At 37.1% G+C, this 27,581-nt stretch overlaps 1 protein-coding gene across 3 annotated transcripts in view; it reads left to right on the top strand.

Moving 5' to 3' along the window:
* The window catches only part of Scaf11 (SR-related CTD associated factor 11), a 45,512-nt gene extending 18,460 nt beyond the window's left edge, over positions 1-27,052 (top strand). The window contains exons 4-15 of one of the 3 annotated variants that reach the window (XM_041642527.1): positions 8,361-8,438; positions 10,971-11,071; positions 11,799-11,863; positions 13,940-13,995; positions 14,127-14,233; positions 15,150-15,251; positions 16,774-16,880; positions 18,008-20,650; positions 21,561-21,901; positions 23,069-23,242; positions 23,750-23,869; positions 24,085-27,052. In XM_041642527.1, coding sequence (XP_041498461.1) covers positions 8,361-8,438; positions 10,971-11,071; positions 11,799-11,863; positions 13,940-13,995; positions 14,127-14,233; positions 15,150-15,251; positions 16,774-16,880; positions 18,008-20,650; positions 21,561-21,901; positions 23,069-23,242; positions 23,750-23,869; positions 24,085-24,231 — 4,041 coding nt within the window. In that variant the 3' untranslated portion in view covers positions 24,232-27,052. Of the gene's footprint in view, positions 1-8,360; positions 8,439-10,970; positions 11,072-11,798; positions 11,864-13,939; positions 13,996-14,126; positions 14,234-15,149; positions 15,252-16,773; positions 16,881-18,007; positions 20,651-21,560; positions 21,902-23,023; positions 23,243-23,749; positions 23,870-24,084 lie in introns of all 3 variants that reach the window. The other 2 variants (XM_041642528.1, XM_041642526.1) reach the window with 2 other exon arrangements.
* Positions 27,053-27,581: the final 529 nt, after the last annotated feature.

Genomic DNA, 27,581 nt, shown 5'->3' with positions numbered 1-27,581 from the left:
TGTTCCTAGTGGAGATAGCAGCCATCAGTAAACCATTAAATTGACCAGTAACAATAGAGAAATCATAAAAATATTGTTCATTACAAATCATGAATAAATGCAGGCTTACAGAGTTACTTAGACTTCTAAATTTTCATTCAGTCTTTTGTTCTGATAACAATTAGATGCTTTTTAAATTATGTAAATGCTTTGTCAAACAGAATCAGATTTTAATTTCATTTTTTTTATTGTCACCATTAAAGGGCTTTCTAATTTTTTTCAGCCTCCTGTTTAAAGAGTTATGCAGTCTGTTTCAGATTGAGTACTGGAAATAAATGCTATGTTTAGAGACCCTTGCAGGTTATATTTTCTATTCTTTCATTTAATTCACTATTTTAATGTTTATTTTATGTACAAAATAAGCACTCGACTTTAATTTGCAGACATCTCAAGAATAGCCTAAAGTTAAAATAATTTTTAAGAATCTTTAGTTTAAAATTTTACTAATGTCCAATTCTAGGAGAGGCATAGATATCAAAGTAAAATTGTGGTACTTGGATAAGAAAAGCGTAGATAAGAAAAAGCATAGGATGCGTTCTGGATCATGTTCTAGATTTTTGTGTCTTTTAGAGATTCAGCCTTGCTGCAGTTTGTAGTTGAGGGTCACTGAAGTATGATTAAGAATGGGTATCAAGGCCAGGTGGTGCGGGTGGCAGAGGCAACTGGATCTCTGTGAGTTCAAGGCCAGCCTGGTCTACCAGAACTAGTTTCGGGACTGGCTCCAAAGCAACACAGAGAAACCCTGTCTCAAAAAGCAAAAACAAGGGGGCTGGAGAGATGGCTCACTGGTTAAGAGTACTGACTGCTCTTCCAGAGGACTCGGGTTCAATTCCCAGCACCCACATGGCAGTTCACAACTGTCTGAAGATCCAGTTGCAGGGGATCTAACACCTTTGTACCAATGCACATAAAAAATAAAGTTAAATAAACCATAAAATATTTTTTTTAAAAAAAAGCATAAACAAGAAAAAGAAAGAAAGGGTATCAAGCACACCCTTAGCATTGAAGAAATTCTTATATGAAACTGGTTATTTAGAAAAGTTTCAATGTATTTTAGTCTAATATTTTTATTTTGTACAGACTCCTGAAATTTTTTATATTCCTAAAGCACCTATTTCTCAAATAAAAGTTAGTTTGAGTTTCTTGGTACTCTAAAGTCTTGTTTCTGTGGTTAAACAAACAAACAAAATTGAAGTAGTAAAGTAACTTGTAGTAATAAGGGCGGCGGGGCTGCGTTCTCAGCACCCCTGGCCGCCTGCCCGGCTAGCTTATGCCCGAAATAATTACACGGACACTGTATTCTTTTAAACACTGCTTGGCCCAATCTCTTCTAGGCTAATTCTCACATATTAATTTAGCCCATTTCTAATCATCTGTGTGTAGCACCCCAAGGTGCGCTTACCGGGGAGATTCTAGCCTAGTCCATCCTGGGTCGGAGCTTCATCCCGGGAGCGGGGCATGGCGTCTCTGCTGAGGCATCTGCTCCGGAGAGCAGAGCTGTGGAGTCTCTGAGCTCACTTCCTCTTCCTCCCAGCATTTTGTTCTGTTTACTCCTCCCACCTATCCTCTAACCAATAAAATGGGCCAACGCAGTTCCTTTATTAGCCAATGACCTTCCTCCATCAGTCACTGACAGTCTGTGGTCTCTAGGTATGTCATAGAATTCACTTTACTTTGGAAGGTTTCAGCTTAATTTCCCCTGTACCATTGTTGAGTCCCCAGAATCTAAAGGCCTGCTGTAGGTATACTAGAACAGATTGATCCTCTTATGACTATGTTCAGTTAAGAGGTTCTTTAGATGGCAAGGTTCTTATCTTAAAAGTACAACCAGGATACAAAGAGTTCTGAAAAGCCGATATGGTGTTGTACATGTGCCATCCCAGTATTGTGAAACTGAGATTAGATTGTCACAAGTTAAGAGGGCAGGTAGCGTGGGATACATAGCAAGTACCAGGCTATGCAGGACGGTACACCAAGGCTTTGTCTTAAATAAGGGAAAGGGGGAATGGAAGAAAAAGAAATGGAATATTTAACAAAAATGTAATTGGCAGAAGTACCCTGTTGACAGTTTTAGTAAGCCATTACTATTGCAGCTAAGAATCTTGAAATTTAGAAAATGAGTTTTTCCTGATAAGTGTTATAGAGCCAGTGTGCTTTTACCTTTTCACTGAAAAGATTTCTTTTTTTTACACACTGCTGTTTCTCAGCTGGAGAGATGACTCGGTGATTATGAGCATTGGTTCCCACCACCCACATGGTGGTTCACAATAGTTTGTAACTCCACTTCCAGGGGTTTTTACATCATTTTCTGACTTCTGTGGGGTTCTACGCTCACATGGTGCATGCACATACTATCAGTTACCACACACACACACACACACACACACACACACACACACATACACACACATTGTAGGAGGCCACTAGTTAGTTCCTGGCTGCTCAGCCCTGAAATAATCACTCAGAAACTATATTATTTGCAATACTGTTTGGCCAATAGCTTAAGCATATTGCTAGCTAGCTCGTACATCTAGAATTAGCCCATTTCAATTATTTTATATTTTATCATGAGGCTTGTGGCCTACTGGCAAGGTTCCAGCTAACCTTCTTTCTCCTCTGGTGACTACATGGTGTCTTCTGGCTCTGCCTTCTTTCATCCAGCATTCAGTTTAATTTTCCCTGCCTAGCTCTTCTCTACCCTACCACAGTTTGTTTATTCATTAACCAATAAAAGCAACACATAGATAGAAGGACCTCCCACATCTCTCTCTGTCTCTCTCTCGCTCGCGCACGTGCGCGCACACACACAAATATTTATTTAAATAGAGCTTTGAGCACACAGAAGTTTAACTTCAATTATCTGAGCTTGCCCTTTTAAAAATACAAAGGCGAAGGCTACATAAGTTGGATGCGTCAGTGGAAGTAGTGACTACTGATCATATTTATGATCCTCTACTGAGGAGATACCTCACCTGTATGTACTGAGTAAGAAGAGTGGCTTTCACTTTGGGTTTGGGTATTTAAAGTGTTATGGATTGAGAACTTTGCATGAGAATGCTTTGAGAAGTATTGCATGGTTAAAGGTTTAATAGCTCATACTATATTTAGTGTTGGTGCTGAGGATTGAGTATACTAAGTACATCTTCTGCACTGAGCTGGATATGCTGCATTACAAGGGCGTGTGGTATTTGTGCTGTGTGTGACTAGTATAGTCTTGATAACTACTGAGGGTTCTCCTTTTTATCTTACATATTTTTAAAGTATTATTTTAAAAAAAATGTAATTAGTTTCTCTACGTAAGGAAATTGTTGAACTTACTTAACTCAATCCTCTATTCCTCTGTAATACTGACAACTTTAGTCTGAGAATGAAAGGTTAATGAAGTCAAACTGGGCAGTTAACAAAGGCACTCTCCTGAGAATAGAAATGAAGATACCTTCAAGATGACAGAGCTCTTAAGAGCAGTGTGCACACAGGTGCAAGTGTGTCTTTAGATAGATTAAACAGCAAAGGTTAAGAAAGCAGTTGACACCTGTTACCTAAAGACTATAAGAATATATGTGAGAATCTTCATTTAATATTTTTTTACCATTCAGATAAATTAATCTTTAGATACATATTTCTATATAGGCTAGTTGTAAATGTCAGAATATTTAAAATGATTTATATAGTCAATTTACTGAATTTTCTGTTTGTATATTAGAAAAAGAGCATTAATTATTAGATGTCAGACGACATTAGAGAAAGTACATTGTTACCCTAGTGTTAACAGTGTATCTTGGTGAATGTGCAAATATTCCTTTTGAGTGGGTATATTGAATGCATACTTAGTGTTAATTTTACCGTTGACAGTCATTAATTTTATGGATATGCTTCTGAAAGCTGGTGTAAAGAACCAGATGTGTGCTAATCTCAGCACCCAGGAGGCAGAGGTAGGCGGTTCTCTGAGTTCGAGGTCAGCCTGATCTACAGAGCAAGTTCCAGGACAGCCAGGGCTCTACAGAGAAACCCTGTCTCAAAAAAATTAAAAGAAAAAGAAAGAAAAAACAACCAACTGCGCATTGGCAAAGGCTGTTTAGAGTGAATGTTTAGATATGATAGAGAACATGTAGCATGGCTCCATGTTGGCAAGCCTTGATGGCTAACTGTGTTGGAACTGAGAAAGGGATAATGGTCAACAGTTCTAAAATAAGCACCAACCTCTAACGATTTGCATCCCTAAATTATCTTTGATTTTGAACTGTAATTTTGTGCATAATATGCTTTATTCCTTAGTGGCAGAGATAGGTGTTGTAGATATCCACGAACAGGAAGACCTACCTGTAAGCATAGGTATTGAGACTTAGTGTTTAAACACGTCCTTTAACACTTGCTTCTCTCTCTCTAGGAGGGGCTATCTATAGGCAGCCTATGTGATTGAGGATAGAGCAGCATCAGGAAGCAAGAAATGTTAGAAACCAAGAATCCTGAATTCCCAAATAAGGAAGGTTTCCTGTTGTTACATTTAAATATGGGTTTGTCTGAGCTGGGAATTTACAACGCTTCAGAATACTAGGGTATGTTTTACTAAAATCATTAGGAAAGATTTCTTTTTTATAAAAATTGCCTCCTATAACAGTACAGAGCATGTGCTGTAAGATGTGTGCTCTGTTTTTAATACACATTACACTGTAAAACAATGAGCAAGTTCTATGAACTGTAGTTGTATCATAAAGTTGAATGGTGTTCTTAGATACTTTGGTTATGAAACTAATTAGATACTTAAAATTACTTGAAGTCACATATAAAATAGGTAAATGATATTTTTGTTATATGGTAAAGAATCAAAATGGTGAACATAAAATTTTGCATATAAAAAGTTTAATAGTCTTTAAAGTTAAACTCATTTAAAATGTTAATTTTTATCTATTAGCCTTAAATAGGAGCTTTTTAAAACTTGAAGCTTAAAATTTCAGTTAATATTTGTGGCCAAACAAACCACTTTGAAAACTATACTTTGAAGACCAAAGTGTCTGGGGTTTTCTCACTTATCTACTAAATGTAAGGATGAGAATCCTTTGGGAATGCCTTAAAGTAGCCAATCTAAGCCATTTAAAAATAAAACAAACCCTGGTGTACAATTATCACATGATGTGATTTGATACTTGTACATATTAATGAACTTGATGTGTAAGGGTATATTATGGAAAATAACAGTTCTTAATTTTTTAATGCTTTGATTTTTTCCATTGACTTCTATAATTATTTTATTTACATATACTTTGAAAATGGAGAAGAGATACTAGATTTTTGTTTTCTTCCTGAAGTGCTCTTCTACAATGTATGTTTTTAAGATTACATTTGGGAGCATTGTTTCCCAGCAAAGGCTTTTTTATCTTACCTTTCTGAGCTAATTTTTTTACTTAAACTATTCCTACCTGGAGAAGATAATGCAATTTTAAGATTCTAGTGTTGATTACATCATCTTGAGGAAAGTTAAGTGTGTCCATATTATAACACGTACTAGTTGTTTCTCATTACTGCTCCTTTTTTTTGTTGTTTTTCTTTGTTGTGTGTTTTTGCTATAGCAGTGGAGATCCTTATTCAAATGGATCTAGTCAGATCCAAAGCATTAGTCACAGTAGAAAAAGGAATGGCAATCCTGCTCCAAACCTACATATTTGAAATAGATCAAAGCAGAGTGGTTCAGGTTAAAACTTTGTACTTTAAATTGCAGAGGAGCCGGGCGGTGGTGGCGCTTGCCTTTAATCCCAGCTGTCAGGAGGCAGTGACAGGGGGGCCAGCCTGGTCTACAAGAACTAGTTCCAGGACAGCCAGGGCTGTTACACAGAGAAACCCTGTCTTAAAAAACCAAAGATAAATTAATGAAAAAAAAAGCAACGGAAAGAATGGTGGTTAACTGATTTCGAGAGGAAATTTAATAAGGAGAACAATGAGACAGTATAATTTTATCCACTGATTTGATACATAAATTTCTTTGGATCATAGATTTATTATACTTAGCCCAGCAAAGTAAATCATTTATGCAATCGTGTTTCTCATTTTTATATGTATCACATTACAGATTTTTCTGTTGTTAGTTTTTTTTAGGTTTTTGTTAGTGTAGTTAAACTAGATCTTATGTAGGAACTAGTGTATACCACATATTTTTTAAGAATTGCAAACAATTAATTACCATAGAAAGCTTAAAGCTCGGGCTGGAGAGATGGCTCAAAGACTAAGAGCATTGCCTGTTCTTCCAAAGGTCCTGAGTTCAATTCCCAGCAACCACATGGTGGCTCACAACCATCTGGTGCCCTCTTCTGGCCTGCAGGCATATACACAGATAGACTATTGTATACATAACAAATCAATAAATAAATATTTTAAAAAAAAGAAAGCTTAAAGCTCTTTTATTCCTATTTTCACAAGTTACATACTTAAAGCACAGAGAATCTGTATAACAGGGCCCATATTTGGACAAAACAGGAAATAGGAAAGAAGTAAATAGAGAGTTTATGTGCATCTTATTTTTCAACAAACACTGAAAGAAACTTATGTTTCATTTAAATGAATTAAATATTTTCATTTATTCATTGTTTAATCTTCCAAATTGCCTTTAAAATGTAAATAAAAATATTTGAAAACTTTGGAAAAATGGAAAACACTGGCAAGATTGTCCTCTATATAGTTTCAGTATAGATGTTAAGAATGTATCCTCTTAGACACTGCATAGTCAGTGCCGACTAACAGGCAGCTGCATTGTTAGGACATCAGTTCATTGAGTTAAAATTGTATTTGAAGCCAGGCAGTGGTAGCTCACGACTTTAATCCCAGCACTCGGAGGCAGAGGATCTCTGTGAGTTCAAGGCCAGCCTGGTCTACAAGACCTAGTTTTCAGGACAGGGTCCAAAGCTGCCATGAAATCCTGTTTCAAAAAAAAACAAAAACAATGTATTTGAAATACATTATTATTACGGTGCAGAGTACTTTTTTTGCTACTTTTTTGGGTAGCAAATTAATAGCATCCCAAATCATGAGAATTTGGAAGTGCCTTAAGGTGTCTTGTCAGAAGTGATTTATTGTAGTAAGGCCATGTTTTCTCTTTTCAGGGTGATGAAACATTCTTGTGTGACTCAGTTTATATTTTAGCTGCTTTTTAATAACTCCACGAATTTTGTCAGAATGTGTTATACAATCAGGGGCCACATAACATTTTTCAGTAAGGAATAGTATAAGGTGAACTAATTAAATTCCACAACTATCTTTGATCTTTTAGACAATTGCATTAAATTGTTAGAATTCTTTTTTACCTGTGTAGCTATAGTTACTAGTAATGTCATTAGATTGTTGTTTTTCCTCTTATCCTAGTACAAAACAGTTTGTCTTAAACTAATTTCACAGTATAAATACATTCTTCTATATACATTTAACAATAGAATTATAGTTGATACATACAAACTTTTGAAAGCATAAGAATATATATCAAAATTAGGTTGATTTCTAATCTAAAATAATTAAAAGACAAATTTCCTTACAAACTAAAAAACACATGATTAAATTAGAAGAAAACTGGAAACCTAATGTAAAAATTAGTATGGATAGATTTTTCCTTTAAAGAACTTTTTAATGTACTCTTAAAAATAAGAAAATATGTTCAAACTTATATGAATTAAAAGAAAAGAAAACTAAAGTTTATGATATATCATGATGTTAAGAAAAATTGCTTTGAGCCAATGTCTGATCATTAATTTAGAAGAAAACAATGCAATTTATCATATGAATTATAATATTAAAAAGATTTGTGTATATTGGGTAGCAGCAAAAGTATGTAAGTACTTCTGGAGGGATTATTTAGAACCAACGAGACTGGAGGAATGCTTCATTCTTCCGTATTTTAATCATGTTCTCAGTTCTAACAACTATTCAAAATAATTTGGCAGAAGTGTTAAATCATAGGGTATTAATGTAAATGGCTTCCTTAAGGCATTTTTCTATAGCCGATTTAGAATTTCACAAGCTTAGCATTATAGCCAGCCTTATATGGCAGAGCAGTAGGTTTGAAGTATTCACTGGAGCAGCACGTCCTAATGGTATCTTAGTGAGTATGTGACAGCTCATGATTTCTTTACTCCAGTTAGTATCGTTTAGTGAGCATTTGAGTGAGTGAAGCAAACTTGAGGTGCTTGTGCTTTTGTGTTATGGTACAGTCATTTCCTCTCTGCTTTGAAATTAAAAAAGTATATTTCTGTGGTAGTGGAAAATTACAACTATTAGTGTAGTTTAATTGTAACCTCTTCTAAATATACAATGTAAATATATAATTTCTAATCACTTCTCAGATATTGGCTTCTTGTCCAATCGACCGGAAACCTTTTCAGGCCGTGTTTGAACTTAGTGCATTTGAAGGTTGTGCTAAGGTAAGTTTAGATTTCATTGAGTTTATGAACTTCAGAATGTTAACTGGAGCTACTTTGTTTTGATAGGTCTCTAGTTAATATATTTTTAAAAATTGTTCACCTTTAGGTTTAATGTGTGTCATCATTTTTCTCTAGCATGGCAAGCTCATAGCTTTCAACACTGGTAACTAAAATACTGGACCTTTTTCCTTTGCCTTCTAGAGTGGGCATACCATAGTGGTTACCTTATTGTACAGATGTGGTAGATGAGATGCTTTAAAAGAAGTGTTGGATTTAACTATAGAATTATTGGTATATTATTTGTGTTTTAATAAATAAAACTTGCCTGAAGATCAGAGGGCTAAGCAGCCGTACTAGTCAGCCGTACAGGCCAGGGAGTGGTGGTGTCACCTTTGATCCCAGAATTTGGGAAACTCAGGCAGACAGATCTCTGTGAGTTCAAGGTCACCTGGGCCACACAAGATTGAAATGGTCTCAAAGAGCTCACACAAAGATGATCCCACGCCTTTAATCCCAGCACTAGGGGGATGGAGGCAAGAGCTAGGTGACTGGGCTGAGAGAATAATATAAGGTGGGAGGAGACAGATGCTCATTGCAGTCTGAGATTTGGTAGAGACAGGATCTCACCCCTTTGGTCTGAAGATATGGTGGAGGTAAAACGTCTGTAGTGGTTGGCTGCTTTGCTTTTCTGATCTTCAGGTTGAACCACTATCTGTCTCTGGGCTTTTATTATTTGTGCTACAATAGAATACTTATATTTCCAAATACCATCAGCATGATTGTTTTCCTGTATTTTGAAACAGTTTTTAGTTGGGCAGCACTTTGAATACATATATTTCATCAAAAAAAGTTTTAATTGGAGTATTGCATTCAAAGATACGTCCATAAATCTTAAGCTCCAAATATCTAAAAACCATTCTTAGGAAAAACAAAATTTGGAGACTAGCTAAGTAAAATTAAAAATAAATTGACATCTTTGTACTTAAATGCCATTGATGTTATTTAGTATGAGTCATTATTATATTTAAAAAAATTTTTTAGTTTTTCAAATTAAAATATAATTGGTCTTTTTACCCTCTCCTCCCTCCAACTCTTCCCAGGTCTCTTGCCTTACTAGCTCTCAAATTTATGACCTCTGGCCTCTTTTTCTTAATTGTTATTATATAGATAAGCTTGCATGTATTTATATCTATATATCCCTAAATATATAAACATAATCTACTCAGTATGTAATGTTACTGTATGCATATGATTTTAGGGCTGATCACTTGGTATTAGATAGCCAACTGGGGGATTGTTTCCTGAAAAGGTAATTTCTTCTGCTCTCAGCATCCCTGAGGTAGCTGTAGTTCTTTGTCTAGGGTTGAAGCCCTGTGGGATTTCCCACCTCCATGATAGTGTATCTGTTGGGGCCATCCTTGTTTGGGTCTTGTTTAGGCAGCCATGTTGATGAGACTTCATGGGTGTAGCTTCTCTGACACTCAGTCTCATAGCACACATCCTGTTCCTCTGACTCTTACAAATGATTAATATTTTTATTGTTGATTTTTGGCTTGTTAAAAAGAAGAAAATAAATAGAAACATTCCTGAGTTCATGAGGAAAAGAGGAAGATAGGACAGGACAGTGGTGAGTAAGTAAGATATATGAGAAATATAATAAATATATGACAATAAATGATAGTTTAAATAAAACCATAGACAATGTGTGTGATGCCTCTATGAGAAAAACTGATGTCCATTACAGTTTAGTTACTGGTGGGGAGGGTATAGAGAAACAACTATTTTAGTATTAGTTTTCAATGTAGGTTTTTTTTTTAGCTTGTTTTGATCTATTTTTATTCATGAGTCTTGATATAAAGTGCAAACAGTATTGCAGTACAAATAAAGTATGTTAGAGAAAGGTTTGTGAGCTGGGGAGATAGCCCAGGCAGTAAAATGCATAGACGCGTAAGTAGTTGAGTTCCATGTCTACATTTAAAAAATAATTGTAGGGGTAGTGTGTGCTGCGACCTTTGCCTTGGGTCTTGCTGGCCAGCAACATAGCTTACTTAGCAACTGGTTTGAGGCCTATTAGAGACCTGGCCTTGGAAACAGAAATGTGAGTGGTGCTTGTGAGAAAATACTGAAGCCTTCCTTTGGCCTTCACAAGCTTGCTCATACTTAAAAATAAACATATACACAAAACAGAAGGATCTGGTTGTTATAATTGCTTATCTGTTTACCAAATATGCATATTACCATAAATATCTTGGAGAAAAGTGTTAAGATAATAAAAGTTTTAATAGAGTCTCCGGAAGACAAACTGTTTTCACCATTTTTATAAAATTATGTTGCTAAAGATATTTGTATGCTGCCCTGACTCGTCTGGGATTCTTGGTTTGTCTTCTTCATTCTCCCGAGTGCACAGTGTCAGTCTGTGACTGCACTTTTCAGTGAGGTACTTCTGCCTCGTTAATTTGTAATCACAAAGGAGAATTGAAAAGCTGTGTGCAGTGTTGGTATACTTCTCTAATAGTTGTGCTTTTCTTATAGATTCAAGTAAAAAGACAGTTGAGAGAAATAAAAGACAAGGAAAGTGAAAGGTCTTTTAAGAAACAACTCTTCTATCATGAAAGTTCCAAAAGTGATAAAAGGTTAGTGATCAACTTTACAAGTGGGATTCGGTATGACCATGAGTAGTTGAGTAAAAATAACTTTGGCAGCTTCATACTACAGACATACAGTGCATTGAGATGAGGTTCACCTTCATTTCTTTTCTCCCTCCTCATTCCTGCTAAGTAAAGGGGTGCAGCAGCATTTTTTGCCTATAAAAAGCTCCAGTTACAGTCGTTAGAGGAGAGAATGTTGAATGAATGGAAGGTGACACTCAGGCATGCTTTTTTTTTGCTGGTATTTCCAATTGCTCCTTTAAAAAAGTAATAACCTCTCATACTTCTGTTTTGCATGGCTCAGTAACCAGTCATGATAAGTCAATAAAATTGCTTTAGTACTGAAATAGTACAACTCATATTAAAATCTAGTTTTGCCTATTACTATTTGATCTGAATTCATGAGAATATTTAACCATTTATTGTCTTCCAGTAGTATTAATAAGATTTATGCATAATAGATTTATTATGATGGGTAGTGAATTAAAAATAAATGAACATGCTGGGTGGTAGAGGTACATGCCATTAATCCTAGCAGTATTCAGGAGGCAAGAGGATCTCTTGAGTTAGAGGCCAGCCTGGTTTACAGAGTGAGTTCTAGGACAGCCAGGGCTGCACAGAAAAGTATTGTCTTGAAAAACCATTTAAAAAGAAAAAAATAAGTGAACAAGATTTTTAAAAAAATCTTTTAAACTTTTATCCATATCTACAGAAAAAGGATCCTTATTCGAGAAGATCTATTGTGTGAAAAATTTCATGACTTCAAGGTGTTGTATAGTAAGTAACTCTGCTCGTGTGTGTGTGTGTGTGTGTGTGTGTGTGTGTGTGTGTGTGTGTGTTGTAACTTAGTGTTTTCCAGATCCTCTCCCTCACCTTCCCCCCAAGACAGGGTTTCTCTGTGTAGCCCTGGCTGACCTGGAATTTACTCTGTAGACCAGGCTGGGCCTCAGATTCACAGAGATCTGTCTGCCTGTCTTTGTCTCCTGATGGTTGGGATTAAAGGTGTGTGCTACCACTGCTGGCCCTAGATTTCTTAGTAATACTTTGATTTTGAAAATAGTTGATAATGGAACTTTTTAGATCTCTTCAAAATTACTTTACATTACCTTGCTTTCATGGTGGTCATTTGTGCTGTTCCCTTTTTTTGTTCTCTGTGCTTCGGTTGAAGGGAGAAGGAAGGAAAGGAAGTGTTAAGAGAAAAATAAAGTTTTCTGATTACTTGGTGTTTAGTAACCTGTATTGTAGTCTTATTCTGCATATTCAGGGGAGGTGGTAAAATGTCCATGAATCTTAGATATTTGGAGTTTGGAGTATTTGCATAGATTGGCTGAGCATTACCTTAGGGCTCTTCTACCTTGAAGTGAATTTTAAGTTTGGTTTGTTTTTACCATTCGTAGTAAATTCAGCTTACAAAAAAAGTCTCAGGCATTTCCCTTTTCTTTTTTTTTTTTTTTTTGAGGGGGGTATATGTAGTGACTGTGTGTGTGTGTGTGTGTGTATCTTGGTGTCCTCTTTAATCAGTCTTTCACTCTAAGTTTTTGAGACAGGGTCTCTCACTAAACCTGAAACTAGATCATCAGCTCAGTTAGATTGGCTGGCCATTAATCCCTTGGGATCCTCCTGTCTCTATTCTTCCACTCTGGGATTACAGGTGTCTACTCCCTTAGTTAGTTGTTACGTGGGTTCTGGGGATTCACATGCAGATCCCTGTGCTTGTACAGCAGACATTTTACCACCTGAGCCATCTCTCCAGTTCCTTTCAGGAATTTCTCAAGGACATGCTTTTTCTATATAATTACTAATCTGTTAAATTTGGACTCAGTCAATCAGACTTTGAATACCTGTTTATCACTCAGCTCACAGCTGCCTGTAATTCAGCTATGGGGAATCCGTTGCCTCTGGACTCTGGGTACCAGCACTTATATGTACAGACTCACACACAGACACACCACCCATATGTGCTTAAAAATAATAAAACAAATCTTAAAATAAAAAGAATATATGCTTTATGCTGCCTAATTTGAAATTACACAGAAATAATTTCCAGATGAGGACAAAGCAAAAAAGAAAAAGTGATAAGCAACAGGGCAGCAGCACTGCTGCACCAGTCAGCGGAAGAGCCCGGGTGCTTGATCTGAACTGTCAGTGGCCAAACACCTCACTTCCCCTTGATCTGAACTGTCAGTGGCCAAACACCTCACTTCCCCTTGATCTGAACTGTCAGTGGCCAAACACCTCACTTCCCCTTGGTCTGAACTGTCAGTGGCCAAACACCTCACTTCCCCTTGATCTGAACTGTCAGTGGCCAAACACCTCACTTCCCCTTGGTCTGAACTGTCAGTGGCCAAACACCTCACTTCCCCTTGATCTGAACTGTCAGTGGCCAAACACCTCACTTCCCCTTGGTCTGAACTGTCAGTGGCCAAACACCTCACTTCCCCTTGGGCAGCTCCTGCTTGAGATGAACACAGCTAACTGTCCTAATAGCTGGATAGGAAGCCCTAAATATCTTAATTGCATGTAACACTTAAAGACTTGTATGTAAAATTTTTTAAAAGTTAAACATTTACATAAGGTGATAGAAAATGTTGATTAGAATCATACCCGTTAGGCTCTAAGCATGACAGTTCTATCTATTGTAGCCTTACGCATTTTCTCTTTATCTGTGGTTTAGTAAGATATTATGCAATTAGCATTTGGGAAGTTTTTTTTAATGCAAATAATACTAGATATGAAACACTCCTAGACACTTTGACATTCTTTGTCAATGTCAAAGGTGTACAGACTTCTGAAATAAAATGTGAGGCAAGTACCAGTAACCAGGTTCTGTTTGTTTGTTTGCTTGTTTTATAGGAAACTTTTCAAACAATAAAATGAGGGAAAAGAAAAATGCCACAGTAAAGACAAAGGTTTGTTGAAATAAAAAAAATACCTTCTTTTAAAGATAATAACATTTATAGTTATTTAGTGTTTAAGGTGCATACCAGTACTTTAAAGTAGTTTTGTTTCTGGTTTTGTTAACAACTTTTTATGTTTTTAGGTTCGAGGATCAAATCAGTGTACGGATCCTTGTATCGGAAATTATGTGTCCAGTTTGTTTTCCTGTGGCAGCCACAGTGTGGGACCTCAAACCCATAGAGCTTCCTGGTTAGTATTTGGTCTTTACACTTGGGTTTTAATCATAATTAACTTTCGGTAGAAAATTTGACTGGGCTCAGTGAAAGTGATGAGAACTAATTTTTTTATTATTGTTATTCCTATTGAAAAACAAACTAGTTCCGGCAAAGAGAAAACTTGTTATTTTGTGATAGTCTGTGTTCTACAGTGCTTGCCTATGTCAGTGACCTTTGTTTTAGTAGTAAATTGCTGTGTGAATTTTGATATATGCTGGAGAAACAAGGTGAAATTGTAAGAGTAGTACCTATTAAAACAGACCTATTTTAGAGCTGATTCTGTCTTCCTTGGATGTATAGTAATTTACAGATAGATGTTGAGCATATGTTTTTGTGATTTAAATATTGAATTAAAATTACACAAATTTAACTGAACCAACAAAGTAGAACATAATTGTGATATTTTAGGGCTTGGCAGAGTACTCAAGAAACAGTTACATCTGAATCCCTTTGTGAAAAGCTAAGCTAAATCTATTTTTGGTTAAGATAACCACATCTCTTTTTATTTTCCTATTTTGTTCTAAAGTAGGACATGATTGTCCTGAGTAAGAATTTCTTTCACCAGTTGGAGTTAATATCTGAATAGAAAGTTGCCTAAAGACCTCATTGTTAAGTACCCATGATGGAGCGCTGCTATAGTCTGGCAGTGCAGCAGGTCAGCTTGACTCCATAGTAAGTTTGAGACCATTTCACAAGGCAGACAGTATCCTGCCACATACTGTAGGATTCCAGGTGTAGTGTGCATTATTTAAATGTTTTGCTTTGTAGTGTAAAAAAGCAGGGATATGCTTATTTTGAAAGTGTGGAAACTATTGCTGTTATTTCATATCTCAGTTTTTACACTTGTTAATTGTTGGAATTCTAATGAAAGTTTAAATTTATTTTTTTAGTACAGAATCTGTAGAAGTCAGTGAAATCAATGCATTGATTAGGCAAAAACGACAGGAATTGCAGTTGTCATGGTTCCCTAATACATTACCTGGAATTGGAAGGTAAAAATTGTTCACTAAAATTTATATGCTAATGTAAACCCAAAAATATCATTAAATTCTTAAGTATATGTTTCATATTTGATAGTATCGTATCTTCTTAAGGAGTGTCTTTTACAAGTATAAATTAAAAGTATATAAAATAAAAAGTGAATTAAACTTTGGTGTTACAAATGCCTAATGAAGACTATCTGTGTACTATCTGCTGAGTCATTGTTTCTGTTTCCGTTTCCAAACATTCTCTTGTGAATAATGATTTAGTCGAGGGCCTGCTCTGCCCTGGCCTTCAGACTTTCTATAATCCAGTCCTTTTTAATAGTCCCAGGGCTGGGGCAGTGCCAAATACACACTACTGACTCGAGCTGCTGTGTGCATTGATGAGGAGCTCCTGAACTTTGTATTCTTTCTCTGTTAGAAGATCTTGTCACCGTGATAGAATTTTGTATCTAATGCCTTCATTGTCTAGAAATGGTGAAAAATAAATATAGAAAATGCTTGAAAAGTGGATTGGGCTTGAATGCAGAAAATCTTGAGGACTCTTAACTGGTCCATGCCATTCCTGACAACTTTGAAAAGACATCACTCAGTTTAAGAATTTTACAATGTAAATGTAGCATAAAAATTCCTTCAGTAGGTGACCTGAGGAAGGGATAATGATTCAGAAGAATGGGAGAAAGCTTACTGAAAAGATAGAAATGGTCCTTCTTATGTATGAATATACATATTGGCTAAAAGTCATCAATTATATACTTAAAGGAACTTATCAGTTTATATTGAGTTCACCTCAAAGTTAGTATTTTTTTATAGTAGCAGAAGAGAATAAACGTTAAAATCTGTTTTTAAAGACTAAATTCTTTTATTTTTTTGAAAACATATAATTATGTCTGCGTGTGAATGTACATATGTAAATACATGTGTGGGTGCCTTTGGAAGCCATGGGAGAGGTAGGATCTCTTGGAGCTGGAGTCACAGGCAGTTTGTGAGCCACACAGCATGCATGCTGGGAACTGAACTAGAGTCCTCTGAAAGAGCACCAAGTACCCTTAACCATTAAGACATTGTTCCATACTCCCAAGCAACATCTTGATAAAATGTTTCATTATTTAAAAGAGAAGGAACTATATTCTGAATTCTTTATCTTGTTTTAACATAAAAATATGCCTTTAATTGGGTGGTGGTGGCTCAGGCCTTTAAATCTCAGTGCTGGGGAGGCAGAGGCAGGTGGATCTCTGTGAGTTCAAGGCCAGCCTAGTCTACAAAGGACAGCGAAACCCTGCCTTGACAACCCCTCCCCCCCCCAAAAAAAACCGCCTTTAAACATTGAATTTTTTTGTTTTATTTCCTTTGCAAATTGTGACCATGTTTGGGTAGTGAATAACCTTGAGTTTATATGTTTAGGTATTTGGGCAAAAGCATAAGCTCTACATTTTAATATTACTAATTTAATTTGGAGAATGCTGTAGTTTTAAATTCCGAGCTCAGTTTTTAGACACATAACTAAAGAAGCCTTTGCTTAAATTTTCAGAGTTGGTTTTGTACCTTGGAGTATTGAGACAGAAGTCCTTCCTTTGATTGCCTCTGTGTTGCCAAGGACTATTTTCCCAGCAAGTACCATGTCATTAGAAAATTTTGGTAAAGTTTGTGAATTTATTTTTTGTTTTAAAAATAATTATTAGCTCCTTTTACTTTCACAAACATGTTAGTGTTGATGATTTAGAATAACTAAGTTAATTAGAGTAACTCTTGACTATTTCTGTAAATGGGTATTTTCTTGCTTTAAAATTATTACCACTGTGTGTGCACAGTGGATTATCATGTAGCCATTTAAAAGGGAGGAGTCCCATCTTTTGTAATGAATGAACCTGGAGGACATTATGCTAGGTGATAAAATCCAGGCACAAAATGACAGTAAACATAATTACCCTCATGTGGAATTGAGATCACCATGGCAGTTACCATGAAGTGAAGTGGGCTATAGTTGAGAAGTGAGATTGGGAAGTTACTGATCAAAGAGTACAAAGTCTGAGTAAGGAATAAAGGCAGTGGATCCAGTGTATATACGGTGATTATGTTAATAGTATCATCTTGGAGATTGTGAAATTTCTACACCACACACACAAATACAACTATGGGAATGGTGTGTTAATTAGCTGGATTTTTTCATTTTACAGTATGTACTTTATAATGTCGTATGTGAAAAATACAGCAGACATGGAGAAACTGTCTTTGTTTAGGTTTCTAGTGTCTAAGTCATGGCTATTTAGAAATCACATCTGTGAATTCATTATAAACAAATAGTCTTCACATTCATTCACAGGTAGCATTTCCTGATTCCTTTGCCTAGAAAGTGTTCTTAAATGGTTTGTGCCTAGAGCCACGCCTTCCTTTTTTTCTGTAAAGTTTTCCACCTCCAATCTGGCTGTACCCTTATTTTAGTAGCATTGACAAAATAATGGTGACTGACTAGATGATGTGGCACATGTCAGCACTTGGGAGGTGGAGGTAGGAGGACCCAGGAGGTCAGGGTCATTCTTGGCTACATAGTGAGTTTAAGGTTAACCTGGTATATAAGGACTGTCTCAGTTCCCCAAATATTGATGAATCCACCTATTACTCATTTGTTAGCAGAGACACACTAAACAGCTTGATTCACAAATACACTGTTGTACTGTATTACAGGCAGTTATTCTGATACTAACTAGAGTCAGATTATGTTTTGAAACACATTAAAATACCCTTTTATTTTTCAACATTATCAGGTACTTTTTATAAGGGATATGCATTAGCACATGCCCAAGGAGGAGGAGAAAAAAAGCAAACTTCTGGCACATCAAATACCAGAGGATCAAGACGAAAACCTGCAACAACTGTTCCTACAAGGAGGTCCACACGAAACACAAGAGCTGAGACAGTTAGTCAGCCCCAGAAGTCCCCAGTGTCAAATAATTCCGATTGTGATGCCCCAGGGAATAGTAATTCCTCTGTAAGTATTTCCCCTCCAGCTGAATCAGAAAAGCAAACAAGACAGGCTCCAAAACGGAAATCTATAAGACGAGGAAGAAAACCACCTTCATTGAAAAAGAAACTTCGTAAATCTGTACCTCCCCCTGAAAAAACAACATCTAGTGATTCAGTAGAGGAAGAAACAGCCGACTCTGACACACCACCCCTGTTGGAGAAAGAGCAGCAGTCAGGTGTAGAAAGTAGTAGCATTTCTTCTGTTCAAACAGATGGAGAAAATCATTTGGTTAATTGCTTGAAAAGTTGCAGTGAACAGACAGAAGATGAACAACCTAAGAATCATGAGATAGAAGAAGAAGTGGAATTTTCATATTCTGAATCTTGTACTCAGGATCCTCCTGTGCTTGTTGGAGAAGATACAGGTATGGAGGCTAAGGAGTTAAGTGTAGACCATGAACTTTCTACAGATACTTCTGCAAAAGGAAGTGATCCATTAGAAAAAGAGCAGGCATCTGGAAGTTCAGAGTCAGAGGTTCAGGCACTTGTGTGCACAGAGAGCCCTCCTGATGATTTTCTTACATGTTCAACTTCTGAGAATGAAGGACCTCAGCCAGTGTCCAGTCCCTTGGGTGAAGTGTCCGCAAATACAGGGTCCACAGGTAATGATGAAAAAATAGAAGAGAGTCTTACAGTGGAAAGTACTGATTTGAAAGATTCTTCAGTAAATACAGATGGATTTGTAGTGAGTCCCAAATTGGAAACTTCTGAGGGTGAAATCACACACACATTGGACTCTGTTGCCAGCTCAGAAACTGAGTTGCCTGAGCATGTTCAGACTGAAACTACAGAAGTAATTCCAACATGTGACACTTCAGAAAATGACAGTTCCGGTGCTATTCAAGATTGTGAAGATAATTCATTAAAGCATGATCTTGACAACACCCAACTGGACAAATCTTTAGAAGAAAGGACTGAATCTCTGATTGAACTTCCCCTACCTATAGAGTTATCTAACACCGAGACTGAACAGAGTGAGAAACATTTTAGTGAAGATAACAATGAAACAGTACCTATGGAGTGTGACTCATTTTGTAGTGACCAGAATGAGTCTGAAATGGACTCATCTGTAAAGACTGACTCTAAACAATTGAGTGAAGATTCTGTGGCACACGGTTCTGAAAACAATTTATCTTCTGATCCTACCATTGAGAAGACTGAAACTGAGGCTCAGCCAACTGAAAGCCTAGTGGATAAAGCCCCAAAGCCTCGTACTCGAAGATCTAGATTTCATTCTCCGTCTACAACTTGGTCTCCTAACAAAGATACTGCACAAGAAAAGAGGCGGACTCAGTCTCCATCTCCAAAAAGAGAGACTGCAATAGAAAGTAAGAGTTCTCAGTCACCATCGCCTAAGAGAGAGTCTGGTAGAGGACGAAGAAAATCTCGTTCTCTCTCACCTAAAAAAGATGTGGCAAGAGAAAGAAGGCAGTCTCGGTCTCCAAAGAGAGAGAATGCTAGGGAAGCCAAAAAGTCGGAGTCAGTGTCCCCAAGAAGAGATGCTCCTAGAGAGAACCAGAGATCTCAATCCAGAGTGAAAGATTCTTCCTCAAGAGAACAGTCTAGGTCCCGGAGCAGAGAGCGAGAGAGTGATAGAGATGGGCAGAGGAGAGATCGAGATAGAGAGAGGAGAGCCAGAAGATGGTCAAGGTCCAGATCTCGCTCTCGATCACCATCAAGATTGAGAACAAAAAGTAAGAGTTCATCGTTTGGTAGAAATGAAAGAGATAGCTACTCTCCTCGGTGGAAGGAAAGGTGGACAAATGATGGTTGGAGGTGTCCTCGAGGAAATGACCGCTACCGAAGGAACGACTCAGAGAAACAGAATGAAAACACAAGAAAAGAAAAAAATGACGTCGTTACAGATACTAATGATCCAAATTCCACAGATAAGCATAGAAGTGACTGTCCCAGTTGGGTAACAGAAAAAATAAACTCTGGGCCAGATCCAAGGACCAGAAATCCTGAAAAGTTAAAGGATTCCCACTGGGAAGAAAGTAGAAATGAAAATTCAGGGAATTCTTGGAATAAAAACTTTGGCCCGGGCTGGATGTCCAACCGTGGTCGAGGTGGCCGAGGGAAAGGCAATTATAGAGGTAACTTTGCCTACAGTGACCAGAGCGAGAACAGGTGGCAGAGCCGTACACCCCTCTCAGGGAGTGACTCCTTCAAGTCTGTGGAGCAGCAGCCCTCTAAGCGGAAAAATGAACAAGATCTCTCTTTCGGTACACCTGCAGACAGGTCAGGGTGGACATCTGCGTCCAGTTGGGCGGTAAGAAAGACTCTGCCAGCAGATGTACAGAACTATTATTCTCGACGCGGGAGGAATTCTTCAGGTCCGCAGTCCGGGTGGATGAGACAAGAGGAAGAAACACCTGAACAGGGTAACATTCTCTGCTTGTTCTTGATGTTTAACTTGTAGAAAGAGGCTATTAGATAATAGCTTGAGTTGAAAATGATCCTTAATGCAGTGTACTAAAATTATGCTATTAAACCAAACCCTGGTTATTATAAGTCACTCTTAATTATACAAACACATAGTAAATAAACATTTACTTTATTTATTTATATATATACAAATATATGTGTGTGGCCTGGAACTGACTGTAAAAGACAGACTGGACTTAAAAATTCAGAGATCCACCTACCTCTGCCTCCTGAGTACTGGAATTAAAGCCATGTGCCATCATGCCTGGCTATGTCAGTATTTCTTTAGCACCAAATTTCAACAAAGTCTGAAATACATTTTTTTAATTTTTATTATTTTGAAATATTATATGTGTAACAACAAGCTGCATTAGAGGAATTTGTAATGTTACTGTACGTAATTTAACTTGTATTTCATTTATCTCCAAAAATAAAAGAAAATGCCGTGAATATTGAGTCGGTATAATGTCTGTAATTTATGTGATCTTTTAAAACTATTTGTTTGAATTAATAATTCTTAATTTTATTTTATTTTTTTAAAAGATAGTGTCTCATTATTTATTCCTGGCTGGAATTTGCTAAGTAGAACCAGGGTGGCCTCAAAACTCAAAACAACTGAGTGCTGGCATTAAAAAGCATGAGCTCCTACTTGGAGCTGTCTGTTCTCTGATGTTTGTTATGTGAACGTACACTAGTCGTTGTCAGCATTTCCTTTTGTTAGAGAGTGATTACATATTATTTATAAATGACAGGATTAAATAAGTAGCTTTTGGTGTTGAACCGAGCCTGTTGCTGTTTGCTTCTGTGTTTATGATAAGTATAACATCATTTTCTTTTTTAAACAAAGCTTTTTTTTTCTTTTGACAGATTCTAACCTGAAAGACCAAACAAACCAAGTTGATGGTTCTCAGATACCTGTAAATATGATGCAGCCACACATGAATGTGATGCAGCCCCCAATGAATGCTCAGCCTCAGCCCATGAGTATCTTCCCATACCCAGTGGGCGTCCATGCCCCTCTGATGAATATGCAGCGTAACCCATTCACCATGCACCCTCAGCTGCCCCTGCACCTCCACACAGGAGTGCCTCTCATGCAGGTAGCTGCCCCTGCCAGTGTACCTCAGGGACCACCACCACCACCCCCTCCCCCACCATCCCAGCAGGTCAGCTACGTCGCTTCACAACCAGATGGGAAACAAATACAGGTATGTTCTTAGTAGCTTGAGTTAAATCAGCATCCAAACATTTAGCAAATAGGATAAGAAAGGGTTTCCTGGCATTTAGGAACAGGGCTATATTTGATTGTATTTTTACTTATTTCTAAATTATTCATCATTATTCCTTTTGTTAATTTCCATTCCTATCCCCAGGCAGGAAAATTGACCAGAAACATACATTATAAAGTACAGGCTATATGCATGCCATTATTTACATTCAAACTTGTCTGTCTGTCTGTCTGTCTGTCTATCTATCTATCTATCTATCTATCTGCTGTTTGGTTTGGTCAAGTTAGGATCAGGTTTGAGTTCACTTTTTAAAAAAATTTCCTAAAATTTTAATGATTTTTGGGAGCAAGGTGATTAGGAACTAGTGAGCACTTGTGATAAGGTTTGTGCTGTCTGCTTGGGTAAGCCTTGGACAAAGACATGTCCATTACCGTCTCCTTTAGTTTGATTTTGAGTTTACTGTGCTAAGAGGAGATAAATTCCTGTGCGAGCCAAAAACATGCAGATACTTTGAAAACGTGGTGCCTGCAGCTTTCCCCGTACTTACTTACTTTACTTTTTATTGTTGTATGTTTGTTTTGAGTGCCTAACACAGTAGGCATGTGGATGTCAGAGAATCTTGTGGGTTCTGGGGATTGAACACAGGTCGTCAGGCTTGTGTGACAAGTACTTTCACTTGGTCATCTTGCCATCATCACATACATAATTTAAAAGACATTTGATATACTTAAGTAAGAGCTCTGTTGAAGAATATATTCACTTTTCTTCAACTGCCCCTTCGTACACTTCTAAAGTAGGTACTTCTCTTAGGAATAAGGTCGAATAACTTTGTCAGGTATTTTGTTTGTTTTGTTGTTGTTTCTTAGAGACAGGTTTATCTGTGTAGCTCTGGCTATCCTGGAACTTGTTCTGTAGACCAGACTGTTCTTAAACTCAGAGAGATCCCTCTGTCTCCTAAGTGCTGGGATTGAAGGGGGGCGGTCACCACCATGCCCAGCTCTTTTTTTTTTTTTTTTTTAGTGTCGGTCCTGATAACACAGAGTAAATTTTTTTTTTTGAATACAGTATTCCATTGACAGATGTTAAACCTCTTTAAAACAGGGCCTTCCCAGTGCTTCTCATGTAAGTAATACCATGGCTACACAGGTCTTGCCTGCTCCATCGGCAGCTCCAGGAAACACAGGACCAGTTCAGGGACCAAGTTCTGGTAATGCTTCGTCATCAAGTCACGTCCAGGCCTCTAATGCTGCTGTAAAATTGGCAGAAAGCAAAGTAAGTGTTCCAGTGGAGGCCAGCGCAGATAGCTCCAAGACAGACAAGGCAAGTTCAAGGTTGAGAGCAACCTGCACAATTCTGTATATAATAAAGATGACCAAATGAGAGCTTTGGTTTTATGAGAGATGGGGGGGATTTATTTGTTTGTTTGTTTTTTTTTTTTTGGTTTTTCGAGACAGGGTTTCTCTGTGGTTTTGGAGCCTGTCCTGGAACTAGCTCTGTAGACCAGGCTGGTCTCGAACTCACAGAGATCCGCCTGCCTCTGCCTCCTGAGTGCTGGGATTAAAGGCGTGCGCCACCACCGCCCGGCTTGGAGGGGATTTATTATTGGAAGTTTCAGATTCTAATATCTGAAGGATTGATGCTTGATATGTTACTGGTAATATTGCATAATCATTTTTAGAGATGTTAGATATATGTTAATAAATGTATTATGTCATATTTGAACAGTTATTCACAATGTCACAGTATCCTGTTTTCAGTTTTATAAATTTCTAGAAAGTCTTGAGATTAAGAGTGGCAGGTAATAATCACACATTTTCTTCTCATCAGAAATTGCAAATTCAAGAGAAAGCAGCACAGGAGGTAAAATTGGCTATTAAGCCCTTTTACCAAAATAAAGACATCACCAAGGAAGAGTACAAAGAGATTGTACGGAAAGCAGTGGACAAAGTAAGTGTAGCTGCAGCATGGACTATTTTAACCACCTCTGCTGTAGTAACGCTCAAGTGTAGTTAATAAATACTAGATCCTGCTCTCATCTGTTTCTTTACCTTTGAATGTTTGTATGCGCATGCACATGGAAGCAGGATGTTCTCTTTTGGGTTTTCATACTACTATCCACTTGGCATTGAGCGTGAAAAACATTTTCCCCCCCTTTCTTTTAGGTTTGTCATAGTAAGAGTGGAGAAGTCAATTCTACTAAAGTGGCAAATCTGGTTAAAGCCTATGTAGACAAGTACAAATATTCACGGAAGGGGAGCCAGAAGAAAGCTCTGGAAGAACCTGTGTCTACTGAAAAAAACATAGGCTGACATGGGGAGCGCTGTAAAGGACACTGTCAAGATATCTGCAAAGTGCAATTCAACGTGTACCAACTGTGATCAGAATCTGGTTTTGATAAAATTATTTTTTTTATTGTAGGATATAATGTTTTGTTTTAAATATAGCTGTGCACTGCAACTTCTATATCTAACCCCACCCCCCAATAAAATAAATGCAAGGGAAAATTAAGGGTGTAATGGAATGTGCGTTTTTATCAGGAATGTGTTCTAATGTGGATACTGAAAGATGTATAACTTCTTAAGTGGAGTGCATACATCAGAAACTTGTAGACATATCTATATATCTATGTATAATACATTTATTCTGTCAGGCTGAAAAGTAACATGATCTTCATGACTCCCCCACCTGACTGTAGAAATTGAAACAATGTATTGCAACTAATATTTCTGATATTAATAGAATAAACCAATTACAGGTCCCTAATGTATTTTTGAAGCACATGTCTGAGTAAATGCTTAGGTAAAAAGCAGACCATCATGAGACTTAGCTTGAAGCCTGCAGGTGCTCCTCTCCTGCTGGCACCAGCTCAAGGTCACACTGTGTGTATTGCTTTTGTGCGCTTCTCTCCCACCCAGAAAAAACAATAGCAGTTTGATTTGCTGGATTACAACTTTGCCAGATCAAAGCTTTGTTGAATTTAGAAGACCAGTGTGGGAGAAAGCTAGCTTTAAAAACTTTGTTCTTTCATTTTATCTTCTGTCTATCAGTGATGGTGAATTATTTGTGCCAATTGGAGAATTGCTCAGAGATAGCGACCTTCCTTTTTTGGGACTAAGAATACTTGACCTGCTTCTCTGGCTTCAGGCTGTTGGTCAACTGTCCAATCACAATTCAGTTCTTCTCACACTTCAGAAGTTTCCTAGTGCTTACAGTGTATGAAGTGTTAATCTGGTAATTGATAGCCATGCTGCAGAAATCTAGGTGTTATTGTGTCTGACAGAAGGAGAGAAAAATAAAATAATGATGTTTTTGCTTAGGATATCAGGGACAAGAGGTTTTTGGGTTTTTTATTTTTATTTTTTTAAAGCAATGGGATATGTTAATGTTTATGAAAGGTAAGTTCAGAGTGCTTTGGCACTGTTATTTTCATTGCCATCTAGAAAGAAAAATTCTATGATAAACTTTGATTCCACTTAAAATTTTGAGGACATTTTTTTATCTGAAAAGATGTCCCATAGCATGGTGATATATCAAGGTGAACACACGCTAAGTGAGGCCTACCACTCCCTACTCATGGGGGCAGTGTTTTGTGAGTGCAGGTACCTGACTCTCAGCTCCGCAGAGTGCCTCCTGTCTAGTTTTGGTAGGCAGAACCGTTCTGAGATTTCAACCCCAGAGTGATCGTACTAGGTAGATAATAAGTTTTGTTAGGTTATGATTACAGTCCTATACATATTTCCAAAAAGCTTTGATCTTCATTTTTATATTTCTGGGCATTTATGATGCAGTATTTTACAGACATTTTTAATTAATTTGTGTTTAGATTTTGATGGCAGAAGAAGTTTGGAGATAGTTTTATGTACCAGTGGCATACTGTACTCATTTCAGTTCAGAATCCCATGAACAGATGTGGAACTCTGATGCTGTTTCCTTGCTGACTAGTGGTGTGCCGTGCGCTTCCCTGCATGGTTTTCACTGACTCCTGGGAAGTAGAGAACACTGTAAAATCTGTTTATACAATTTAGGTCTTGCAAACAAGTTTTAAAGCTTAGAAGAAAAGGTAGGTGATGTGGTGAAGTGTTAAGGTCTTACGTCTTTGGGAGAGCTCCACTGTTCTTGAAATTAACAGGTGTGTGTTCCATATCTGGTAGGGCACTGGTTAGAGCGCTTTAAAGTAGTGAATGTTTACTATTCTAATATATTCTAGTACTAGAATATATTCTAACTGGATTAAAATACAAACTTTTAAAGAATGAGTTAGAAAATGCATGCTTTGAGTTAAGAAATAACATTGCTTTTACATTCTTGGTTTTTCTTTCTTTTTTTCTTAAATTCACATTAGTTTTGCCCGTGTATGATGAACTTAACACAGTTAAGTTGCAGGTTCCTCTTGATCATGACTCAGTATTGACTTGACCTTTGGAACCGTGGGCCCTTTAACTTGCTAGTCACATTGATCCATGTTTCAAGTTGTAGAAATGCCCAGTAGTAGTTACTCATTATTTTAACATTCCAAAAGTTTTGTATCTGTTTGTTGCTGTTCTGGTAAGACCACCACATCTCCATTATCTGCCTTTAAATGGCCATGATGTGTACTGCTGACTGTTCCATCCAAAGAAATGTGGCCTCAGAAGCATAGTGGCTGCCTAAGTCTTGAGACATTGCAGTGTGAGTTGCAGTGCTGTCTGCTGAAACAACACTCTAAACCAGATTGTGGTCTGTAATATATCCTAATAAATTTTTTTGCTAAACAAAGTAGTGTCAAAATTTTATTAAGTTTTCTGGGAAATGATGACTTTTATATCATTTAAACCATTTCCAAATGTGTTGAATTATTTCTTGAATTTTTACCAAAGTAATGAGTATCATGATTACATTAATAGCCAGGCAATAAAGTCAGAGTTAGCTATAAGCATATATTTTAATAGTAGTTTTCCTAAATATAATCACTTTAGGAAATTTAAAACCTTTAGTAATTTCTAAAGATAGACTGGAAACAAAAGGAAAAATCATCTGTAATTCTACCAAAGTTAACCTCTTTCAAGGCTGGCTACAATGCACATTGCTATGTTATAATCCGTTCTTTTCAATTCATGTACTGAGAATATTCCATTTTAATAAAAATTAATTTGACAGCATGACTTTTGGTGACTGCATAGTATTCTATTACACAGATGTACTCGTAAAACAGTCCCTTACTGTGGGATATTTGTTTGTTTGATGTTTTGTTTTTGGAGACAGGATCTCACCATGTAGTCCTGGCTAGGCTTAAATAGATTGGCCTCACACTCAAAGGTCCTCTGAGTGCTGGGATTAAAGGCCACCATGCCCAACTTAAGTTGTTTTTACAAATGTAGATAAAGTAAATTAGTGGAGTGTAAAGTTTAACTAACTTAAAGATGTTTTACCCAGGTGTAACTTATATTCCAGGATTTGGGAGGTAGAGGAAGGATGATCGGGAACTGGAGATCATCAGCTGAGTTTGAGGCTAGCCTGGCTCACAGAGCACTCTCAAAAACAAGACACAGAACAGCCTAAAGATGTTAATAGGGAAATGTTTTTATAGATAAATTTTTATACCTAAATCTTTGTTGTTATTTATGAGTAATTTGTTGGAGAATTGGTTATTCAGTCATTTTTGCTAAACATTCAAAAATTA

The sequence above is a fragment of the Microtus oregoni genome, unplaced genomic scaffold, assembly GCF_018167655.1.
Source record: "Microtus oregoni isolate MIOR12 unplaced genomic scaffold, Mior012 000077F_ref0000221, whole genome shotgun sequence".
Classification (NCBI taxonomy): domain Eukaryota; kingdom Metazoa; phylum Chordata; class Mammalia; order Rodentia; family Cricetidae; genus Microtus; species Microtus oregoni.
This window is presented reverse-complemented; position numbering and strand designations above follow the sequence as displayed.